The sequence below is a fragment of the Denticeps clupeoides genome, chromosome 2 (assembly GCF_900700375.1).
Source record: "Denticeps clupeoides chromosome 2, fDenClu1.1, whole genome shotgun sequence".
Classification (NCBI taxonomy): Eukaryota; Metazoa; Chordata; class Actinopteri; order Clupeiformes; family Denticipitidae; genus Denticeps; species Denticeps clupeoides.
The window spans coordinates 18,255,611-18,267,217 of NC_041708.1; the positions used below are offsets into that span (position 1 = coordinate 18,255,611).

General features: G+C 39.0%; 1 protein-coding gene across 2 annotated transcripts in view; it reads left to right on the forward strand.

Moving 5' to 3' along the window:
• The window catches only part of cadm1b (cell adhesion molecule 1b), a 125,393-nt gene extending 114,329 nt beyond the window's left edge, over positions 1 to 11,064 (forward strand). For both annotated transcript variants that reach the window (XM_028967061.1, XM_028967067.1), the window contains 2 exons: positions 7,869 to 7,997; positions 9,053 to 11,064. In XM_028967061.1, the coding sequence (XP_028822894.1) occupies positions 7,869 to 7,997; positions 9,053 to 9,171 (248 nt within the window). In that variant the 3' untranslated portion in view covers positions 9,172 to 11,064. The remainder of the gene's footprint in view (positions 1 to 7,868; positions 7,998 to 9,052) is intronic.
• Positions 11,065 to 11,607: the final 543 nt, after the last annotated feature.

An 11,607-nucleotide genomic window follows, 5' to 3' on the forward strand; every position in this document is an offset into this window, starting at 1 on the left:
ATTTATTAATAAACCTTTTATACCTTTTATAAACCATTTATTAATAAATTAGGGTAGGTAGTGAGGCACAATTTGGCTCTGTGTGGGACAATAATCAAAGTGAACTTTATTGTCATTCATTCATAAATCAACGAATGCACTGAATTAATTAACTAGACAAGAGCGTGTAAAATGTACACAAACAAAAATGTGTAGGGTTACAGGCCACACAAACACACATACATATAGGAATCAGCTTAAAAGTCTTGCATTTTATGAAGCGGTTCCTTTAATAATGGTTTTAACAACAATACACAACCAAAAGGGCATCTCTATGATGATTTGCAATTAATTATCAGTTGACAATAATATTTGTACAATGCTACTGTCTGCCGCTGCTTCTGTTTGCTCTCTCCGAGACACTGAATCAAGTGCACAGACTACTGGCAGACTCCAGTGAAGAGACTTCCTGGTTCCTGGAAACTGCTAAATGACGGGATGGAGTATTGGAGTATTTTGGCCAACATTTATTTATTTTGTTAATCTGTAATATCCTGGTGCCTGTGGTCCACCAGGTGGCACAATATGCTTGTATTGCCTTCCTTGTGCATTTTTATCTTAATTGACTTACTTCTTTAAGCTCCCTTGTCTTTGAGGTGGTACTGAGCAAATCACTGTCCCCACACACTGCTCCCCAGGTGCCTGTAACTTTTATTTATATACTTTATAAAAAGAAAGTGTTTGTGTGTCAGTTTTCTTTCTATTACCCAGCACAGTGTTTACCACCTAAAACCTAGATACTGGTCCAATACAATACAGTAACCAATACAGGCTGTTGGCAGGATTAAAATGCAGTTTCTCCAACAGGTACTGTCTCTCCCCTGTGCAAATGATGTGGATAAGATTGTGTGTTTTTATTTTACTATACTAGTTCTGTACAATGTTGACAGTGGATTTTCTGAACAGGTGCATATCTGGGCCTCCAGAGTGTGAACAATTTCCTCCAGAGCCCTTCAGGGAGCTGCATCTGATTATCTTTATCAGAAGCTCTCAGCAGTTTAAATTAATGGCTTTGAATTGCTGGTATAATTGTTCCCTTGTGCCAATATACTGTGAACATTGCCCTCTATGTGTGCATGGCAAAATTAAGAGTAAAACACGTCAGTTTCTTTTCACTCTTTCCTATCCACATAAGGCCTCTGTTTGGCTGCCTGTAGTGAGGATGTGTAGACTGTCTGTACACAAAAGATATGGTTTTTTTTCAGTGTAGTGCCTGTGGGACAAGACATCAGTACTGGGTGAGTTAGACGAGAACATAAAGAGTCAAGTGTCTTAGTTTAAGATTGCACTGCTGCTTTTATTCATTCAGGCTTTTCTTGAACAATCAAAGCCCTGAGTGGGCTATACATGTGTGTGAGGACACACCATACTGTTGGGGACCATGTAGCGCATTAATCTCTTATTTGCTGGGCCAGTGTGGAGATGGCCTCAGCTTGTTATGCTTAAGTGGGGAAAATCCAGGATATCCAGGAAGCCCCTTGTCCCTGTATAAAAAAATTCAAGTGAGTTTCTCGAGTCAGTGAGGTACTAGCAGGGATTCATCCCATTCACTTCTTCCCTGGCAGCCCTTTTCTCCCACAATATGAAGAAAGCGTAAAAATAGTAACCCGCTGCTGTACTGCTAGGAGATCAAGTTGTGAAGACTTGTATTTTGGAATGGCTTTTGTTATCAGGTTTTTAAGGGAACTTGTTACATGCTGCTAGCTACATTCTGATGTGCATGTGGCATGTACAGCAGTACCATTCCTGTTGAAACTGTGTCAGTGACAATAGCTTATTTAACTGGGCCACCTTCATCTGTGATGTCTGTATTTGTGGCCAGGGCTTTGTTCAATAAATAAATGCTTTTTTTATGACATTATCATAACATAGTGACCAGGTGGAGGTAATTCGACAGTGGTGGAAGCACATTTTTAGATTTACACATATACAGATTGCTGCTATTTGCTTATAATAACTGTGTTTATGCCATTGATGTGGAGATAAATATAAAACCATCTGAAAGTTGGTGCCTCCATGGATTTGATTTTATCAAACTGTTTTTGCATCCAGACTGGTTCTGTAGAATAGCTATTGGATACTCTCAGAGCCTGCTTACCTTTTACATATACACCCATATACTTTTGAAAAGACGATTGTGGGTCAATGGCAAAATACTGATTTTTGAGACCCAAAGATAACTAGGGACCAAATAAATCTGAAATACTAACCAAATACTATTTCAAACTTCAAGTAAGAATGTTACAAATTGAATACAGAATGACAAGATGTGTTCTTGACCATTCTCTGTCATCTCTGTGATCTTGTGAGTTATAGTCAAAGTACTGTTCCATTTCAAAGTGCATGTCTAGTTAAGATGGATCAGGAGGTGTTTTTGATTCTTGGGCTTTTTTAAAACAAACCATCCACCTCAGTTGTACTCTTATTGATATGTTAAATAAAATAAAAAATATATTCAAAACATTGGGCTATAAAGTGGGAGTTCATTATTGTAAGTGAAATGGCTTGAGGTTGATTCTTTTATGTACTGAATAAAATAAAACATGAAGTGAGAACAGAACATACTGGGCTGCTGTTGGTGTTAAACCTTACAGCACATTAAATTGAAGCAGACAGTTTATAATATTATTGTGTAATAAAATGCTAGGAAGAGTTTGAGTATGCATGTGCTCCCAACATTGTGAATCTGTAAGCCTTTTGTGAGCCTTTGTATAATTTATTTCCATTCTGGTATTGCATTCAAATAGTGCACAATCACTGACATTGGTTTGTGAATGTGAATATTTCTAAAAACATTAATGTGTGGACTATGAAACAGTCATTGGTTTCAATCCAGCTGTCAGAACCAGCCTTTGAAAGGTCGAAAAGCATTAGCTTCAAGTCACAATCCACACGGTTTCAGCACAAAACACATATTGTTCTGGTGATACAACAAACCTGCTCACAGCAAGCACTAACACCAATCTGGCAACCTGACCTCTGTACTAGCTGCACACAAGACTCTTAAAATGTGTGATTCTGCATACACAAAGCTGGGCCATATCCATAGAGATAAGCAATTCAGATTTCAGGCATCATGGTGCTGGACCAAATTATGTTTGCAGACCTATTATGCATGTCACATCACATTCAGCCTTTTGTGCTGGACTTCTCCCCTGCATGCACAATTTTTGCAGTGAGACTTTGACATTTCCAATAGCAGACTGCTTTAGGATGCCAAAGGCATCTAATCCCTAAAATATTTCCATCAATAGTGGTTCCACTGCAGCCTGCATTCAGAGGTATTGTGTTGTCCTTGATGTTTTATCATTAGTTAGGAAGTGTTTGGGGCTCCCACTGAGATCTTTTGATGCAGTACAGACAAAAAGGTGTGGAGCAACCAGATATTTTTACCCGCTGTGCCAGTTCCCGCAGTAAGGGGGCCTGGTATCTCTGTTGAGCATTACATGTTCCTGCATTACAACCATCCATTTTTTGCTATTCAGTTTCACTGAAATGATTATTAAAGATCCTCTTTTGCTTGCAAGCCCTCTGCCTTTTCTTCTTTGTACCAGGGCTGGTCGATTTTGGATTTCTCAGTACTGCTTACTTCCCTGTAAAATACCAAGCTAGTCAAGAGCTGAAATAGTAAAATATATGATGATGATGAAGTTCTATAAATCCAGTCATGATGGAATTCATGTGACCAATTAAAATGCAATTTGCAGCTGTTACCTGTAAAATATGGATTTTGCAAAAAATCTATGATCAATAATATTAATCTGCACAACCCTACTTCGCACCATGGGGAACTGATGGTAATTGCTGAATGTGTGAAGCTAGATATAATTGATTTATGGGAGTACACGGCTTTTGAGATGAGCTGGGCTATTAAATCTTAATGCTATGAAGGTTTAATGAGCTCAGTTGGTATTTTTGGATGCATATAAATACACAATCTTTCCAATGTAAGGGAAAAACAGAGAGGGTGGCCTGTGACAATTTAATAATGATTGGAGACAATTTAAGTGGAAATGATTAGAAGTCATTTGTTTTCACTGAAATGGCCCTGCTCAATGTCTGGGCAAATGATGTCCTTTCTCCACATCCACTTATTGGTCAGTTGAGCCTAGAGCCTAACCCAGAACAACCCTAAAGTCTCCCTCATAGTATATGTAGGTTACTGTAGTATATGTATGTAAATAGAAAAACATTACTGAATATTCGTTTTTAACCAAACAATCAAACTTGGTAGTTGTGTACAGTTCCAACAGACACCATACTAATACATTGTAGGTTATATTATATTAACCATGGTATTAGAATGTGGTCACATGGCACCAGCACTGCTTTAACTGCGTGTTGAAAGAGAAGGACAAGATAAATAAAGAACGGTGTGTGCGAGTGAAGATGATTCCTCCACTGATAGACATCACAGCCTTGCAGGGTATCATCAGCACCAGTGTCACCTGTCAAAGCCTCTTCCGGTCACACGTCAACCCTCAAGAGGAGATGCATTGTGGGAGTGCAAGCTATCTTATCGGGATCTAGAGCCATATCTGTGCCTGTCCAAGCCTCCGATTACAATGCCCTTCAGAACTGACAGCAGCTTTTTGCTTTTAATGGGTCAGAAAGCGATGACCTTCCCAGGGACTTATGTAATAAATTAAGCAGAATGTTTGGGAACACCTTCTCATTGAATGTGTTTTCTTTATTTTCATGACCATTTACATTGGTAGATTCTCACTGAAGGCATCAAAACTATGAATGAACACATGTGGAGTTATGTACTTAACAAAAAAAGGTGAAATAACTGAAAACATGTTTTATATTCTAGTTTCTTTAAAATAGCCGCCCTTTACTCTGAATACTGCTTTGCACACTCTTGGCATTCTCTCGATGAGCTTCAAGAGGTCGTCACCTGAAATGGTTTTCTAACAGTGGTGTTTAGCACTTGGCCCCTTTGCCTTCACTCTGCGGTCCAGCTCACCCCAAACCATCTCGATTGGGTTCAGGTCTGGTGACCGAGGCCAGTAAGTATATAACTCCACATGTGTTCATTCATAGTTTTGATGCCTTCAGTGAGAATCTACCAATGGTCATGAAAATAAAGAAAACACATTGAAGGTGTGTCCAAACTTTTGGCCTGTAGTGTATCTTAGAAAAAGATCTTAAGATCTCTGAAGAGTTTCTAATTTCAGATGACCCAGAGAAATAGGAATTAAACGCCCATGCTTTTCCGCTTGTTAGTACATGCTTCTATTTGTAAAACATTGTGTGCCTTTTTTCATTTTTTTGTTATACTTCACCACAGCTGAAGCCACAGCTAAAAAAAAATAAGTAAAACCTTAAATAATAATAAATAAATTAAAAAAATTATTTACATTTGCAGAATCCAGCAGAGACGTTGTTACTGAGAGCAACACTATTTGCTGAGAAGTTTAATCTTCTAGAGCATGTCAATGACAGGAAAAAAATGTCCAGAGCTTTGCTGCTGTGTGACATTTAAAGGGAGCTTAATATGATTAATTTGGAGCATGGTGTGAGTGTATAATTGAGCTGCATTGTACTTTGGTGCTATTCTAAATATCATGTCACCAGGGCAGTGTTAACCTACCGCCGTGCCTCCTGTCTGCAGCAATGTTACATTGACACAGGATCATGTAGCTTTTTAACATTTCTGAAATATGAAGCACAATCATATAGCACATGATGCAGTTTCTGTTACAGCCTGAAAGCTGACAATCACATCACTCATTAAGTTTATTAAAAATATTTTAAGCCAATCATCCTCTGGTGAATACTGGTCTATTTTGATTCATTCATTTGGTGATCAGGCAGAGTTCTATGTAGAATTCAGCAGGCGTCGAATCCAGAAAACTGCAGAAACTGTTTTAAAAAAGCCTAAACCAAAAGACTGAGCAGAAGCAGCATTCACAATATCTTTCAGTTTGGTCAGTCTCTTGGAGCATAACCAGTCAATCTGATTCTGGCTAATTGAATTTATACAAACAACCAAAGGTCTGTTTGAGAACCATTGGATGCCAAACGTTTATCATGAATTCCTGTTTGTTTCAGTTGAACATTGTGAAAAATGAAAGTAAAAGTGAAGTGATTGTCATTGTGATACACAGCACAGCACACAGTGACACAATGAAATATCTTCTGCTTTTAACCCATCACCCTTGGTAAGCAGTGGGCAGCCATGACAGGCGCCTGGGGAGCAGAGTGTGGGGGGGGGGGGGGGGGGGGGGGGCAGTGCTTTGCTCAGTGGCACCTCAGTGGCACCTTGGCAGTTCAGGATTCAGATTCAGGATTGAAGTGAATAACATTATCAGGTTACACTGATGTGCAGTTGAAGCTGATTTGTTGGTGACCGAAATAGGTGCACAAGGGACTTGTATACAATATTAGATTTGTGGTTTGATGTTGTGGCTGCTGGGTGTGTGCTCTGTGTAGGGTTCAAGTGATTTGAATCACCCAATAAGGAAAGGAACAGTTGAACAGTTGCTTTTTCTGAGCATGTGCCAAAGCCACGCTTCATCTGGGCAAAGAACTGTTTTCCTTTCATCCGACCTTTGAGACCTCAAGATCTAACCAGGATTCGTAATTTTACTCTTTGGTTTGTCTTTGATTCCCCAAACAGGATTTTCAGCTGTGCTGCAGAATCTGTTCTCCTTCTGCTGCTTTTCATCAGGTTACCAACATCAGAAACACAGACTGTGGTGTGATTATTTTTAGATAATAGTAATCACTGAAGCAGTTCCAGATATTCTTCACTGGGTTTCTTTCTCCTTCTTGCTCTCATTTCTGTCTAACATCATTCAAAGTGGCAGCTCTTTTGAAATGTTCTGAATGTGTTGAAGGTATGATATCTTTATTGTGTAGCTGGAGTAAAGCTGCTAGTAATGGTTGCAGTATAAATAACTCAGAGGAAAATATGCTGTATTTCTTTAAGTCGTTTAAAAACATTTACTCTTATACTTTGTAATTGGTACAAGATATGGGCATGCTACATGGGAGACACTTCTAGTCTAGTCCACCATTCCAGACCTAATTTCTTTCCACACAGCTTCCCTGACAATAGAATTCCAAATACATCCTTAATTTTACTTATAAAATTTTAATTATAAAAATATAAAATTAAGGATGTATTTGGAATTTTATTATAAAATCAATGGCTTCCCAGGGCGATCACTGTGTTTTTCAAAACTCAGGCTCCATGTAGCTGCATCTGCGGAGAGACTTGCCTGAGGGCCTTCAAGTAACCAGCCATGTCTAACATGACAGAATTAAATAACTATAGACCAATTATTTACCGTACAAGCTGGATCCGACCCGACTCCAAATAAAATGATTGAAATCGAACCTGAACCTGACGATTTATAGCTCTAACATGCATTGCTCGGGCTGCTGCGAGATTTGCGGACCCAAACCATCTAAATTGGGTTCAGGTCCGGTGACTGTGAAGGCCAGGTCATCTGCCACAGCACTCCATCACTCCCCTGTGTTCATTCACAGTTTTGATGCCTTCAGTAAGAATCTACCAATGTAAATGGTCATGAAAATAAAGACAATGCAATGAATGAGAAGGTGTGTTAATACTAAGTCTTGACTCAAATAAAAAAATAACAGTATGTTTTATTTTGCTACTTCCCATCTCTGGTGTAAATGGTAATTGTGGCCTGACTTGCAAATACCTACAGAAAGAGCATTCATTACAGTGCACAGGAAAGACTTGGCATTAATCAGAACTTCTAATAGAGTTGTCCGTATTCTAAAAGGGCCACTCTTTTTAATTGTGTGACATGTTTACTGTTAAGTGTCTTTGTTGCTCTTTTTATCCCTAGACTCCAGAGCAGGGGGAGGTGCACCACAGAAGATTGACCATGCAGTAATTGGAGGTGTGGTTGCTGTGGTTGTATTTGCCATGTTGTGTTTGCTCATCATCTTAGGACGATACTTTGCAAGACACAAAGGTACGTGAACTGGTTTACATTCTCCTGAATGCATGTTAGTTTGCCTTTGTACTGAATTGATTCTAATAAATCAACAAAATCTGGCAAATCCCCAATAGCAACATGACAGTTATACTATCTCACTGCATCATGGGACTCTAACGCATTTAAGTTGTAAATATACATCAATTTCTAATACTAGGAATAATAAATTGGGCATTATTTATTTACAACTTTGTAATGCTGACATTTTCACATTTTAAAAGTTGTTTAGGAACTAAAATGTTTCAGGTGTCATTTGAGCCCATTCATATGTTTGCACTTGACAAAGATTTTCCAAAGTAATCCTGAGCCCAGGTGAGGTCACAGTTCTTAATCCAGTACCATGTGAGGGATCGGACCTCATGGTTGTTCAGTTAAAGATTGTTTACTTCCTTCACAAATTGATAAAGTCATTACTAGGCATTTTATTGATGCTGCTCATTAATGAAATCACAAATTACAATCCTCTGTTGATATCATTTGTTTAAAATCACATCACATCATCTCATCATTCATTTATACTTAAAATGGACACCATCCCAGTCTTTTCTGGATTGTTGTTAGGTTTTAAGATTAAGGTTTTGCCAGTACATGCCAGACTGAAATGTTTTGTTATATATTTGCTATCTGTGTGAAATGAAATGATACACTCAGTCTAACTGTGAAGTGTGAACATAAATGGGGAAAAATGTGTGGTGTTCAGCTACCACACAGCATGCTTTAGTAGCTCAACAAAATGATGCATGGGACATATGAGGGTGTAGGTACCTGAGCACGACATGAGTGACAGAGGGGGGGGGGGTTATAAATGAGAACATAATGGTTTCTCAGTGGTTCTTGGCAGTTCTTCCTTGTGTGAAAGGGAAATGATGCAGTGTTACAAACTCACTGACTGGTTTGGAAGAAAGCAAAAGATGTGAAAGCACCCTAAGTGTTCCACAGTTTATTTTACTGACATTAAAGCATTTTTGACTCTTCAAATTGATTCTTCTAATAGTGTGACTGAAAGGTGAAAATGGCTGCATTCCTTGCAGGAACCTACTTCACACATGAAGCTAAAGGAGCAGACGACGCGGCAGACGCAGACACGGCCATTATCAATGCAGAAGGAGGACACAGCAACTCAGACGATAAGAAGGAGTACTACATCTAAGCGCAGCAGCTATGGCCACAGTCGGGGGAGGACATGCAGCTTTTTTGTGTGGTGTTGGTTTGTGTGCTCGGAACAGAGAGGCTGAAGGAGACTGAGCAGTGTGACCCTTCAAGGGAGATGGGGGTGCAGCTTCACCATCCGCGGTTGCAACCCTTTTTTTTTTTCGACCATCTGGAGAAACTTTTGTGCCTTGTTCTATTTGTTTCTATAGTGCTTTGTTTCCTCGGATGTGCCCACGTCTCCGCACGCCAGGTCTTGCTGAGACTTCTCGAGCTATAATCATATATTCATTCTCAACTACACAACCAGCTCAGGCTATCTTTTATTTTATTAAATATCTGCTAAATAGCCTTCTTGGAGCAGATCACGTGAAGTGAAATGACCCCATATTTAGTGCCGTTTTTACTGGTGTATAGAGAGGAGGTCTGGCTGTATCCATATTAACATCTGTACAGGTGTGTATATGTTGCTTTAGTTCATAACTATTATTTCAAGACTGTGATGTATGTATTCCTACACAAGTTTTAGTTTGACAAATGCAAATAGTGCGCTATTTATTTCACACCCTTTGTAGAGCATTATAACATGGATGATTTCATCAGGAAAGTGAGGCCCTGTCACATGACTGCAAGTGGCTGACATTTATGGTACACACAGTAATGGTACACACAAAAAGTGAGCACTCTTAAGAACAGTATTATAACACTCAGTGCACTAGCCTACGCTAAAAGATTATAACGTTTGAGAGTATCTTTGACTTTACATGTTGAACTGGATACGTTTGTGTGATGAATTTAGCATATGCACTCAATGTAAATGTTCACACACACACACACATCATTATCACACAACCAAGTATGTGTTTTATATTTTATCACAAAACCCCCCAAATCTTCTAGATTTTTGTTCCACGTTCTGTTCTGTGATTTTAATGATAATTTTGCCTCATCATTAACAACCCTTGCCATTTCCCAATGTATTTTTTTTTTTCACTTAATCATCATAAAAAACACAGGACACCTACATTTTTCAATATAAGTGTTTATTTTCCTGGAATAAAGATGTATTTACTACGGTAAATGTCTTGGAATACTAGGCGAATATATGAACAGAACCACTGCCTTAAACTACAAAGATGTAAAAGTCATTGGTCCTCATCACAGAAGCAACAAGCAAAGGACAGATGCCAACTGCAAAATGTTGAAGTGCAAGGAAAAGTGGAAATATTTGTAAAATATTGGCTGTCTTCTATGTCTGAATAAGTCTAAATGCTTTCCTGCTTGATGAGTATATTCATATCTAGTTTGTGCACACATCAACATATTGAGATATTAAAGGTTCATTCATTAAATGGGTAACAGTAGGCCTGTCAGAGTACCAGTTCAGTGCAGAAATAGTAACTGTGTTCACATGGTTAAGCAGACATTTTTTTTTTAGCTTGATTTCTGTTGTCATCATGAAGACTAGATGGAGCGTCTCACATCCACACATACACAGACACTGGTGTTTCCTGTCTCAGGTCAGTATGCACCCATTCCGTTTTGCATCTCAGGTAGACTGCAAAAGTTAGACCCTACTTATAAATCATGTTTACTTGACCCCATCACTTGTTGTAGTGGCTCCTGAAACCACAGCACACTTGTTTAAAATAGAACACCTTGTGTTTAACTATATTTGAGCAGGACATCAGTGACATCTAGACTGAACAGGGCTTAATTCTACCATTGGTTTAATGTCAGATCTTTGGTTGTAGTTTTGATTTGCTGTCTTCTGTAGTCAGACTGTTTTTGTGTAATTACAGGTATCTTCATTTTAACAAACATTTTGTATTTGTTCATAAAAACATTTTTACAAAAAAAATACGTTTTTGTCTTAATAAAATAGTTATCAGTGTTCAGGCTCTTGTCTTGATTTACTAAAGCATTGACAGATTGTAAGAAACCTGCAGAACTGAATCTCTGTAATCATGAAAACATACTAAAAGAGTAAATAATATCACTGCTGAACTTATGTACTACATATGTGTGTGTGTGTGTGTGTGTGTGTGTGTGTGTGTGTGTGTGTGTGTGTGTGTGTGTGTTATGGAACCTTCGTTGGGGGGCCTCTTTCCCTGGTGCAGTAAAGTCCATCTCTATGGGACCTCTGGACCACAAAGCATGAAGCTGGGAGAAACAGTCTGAGAGACTAGTGTGGCCAGACCCACGGCGGTGCTGTGTGTCAAAGTGGGGATCCTCAAGCTTCAGGAACCAGTCTTCCCTGGCATGATATATTCATTGGAGGGGAGCATGGTTTACAGTATTTGGCAGACCACAACTTTTGAATGGCTCAGTGGATCTTCGCCCCACCAAGGCTCTCAAGTTTGGAAGCTTGCATGGAGTGAGATTGTAGAAGGGGGATTCTGCACATGCACTCAAGATTCCCTCCGCTATGCATTCA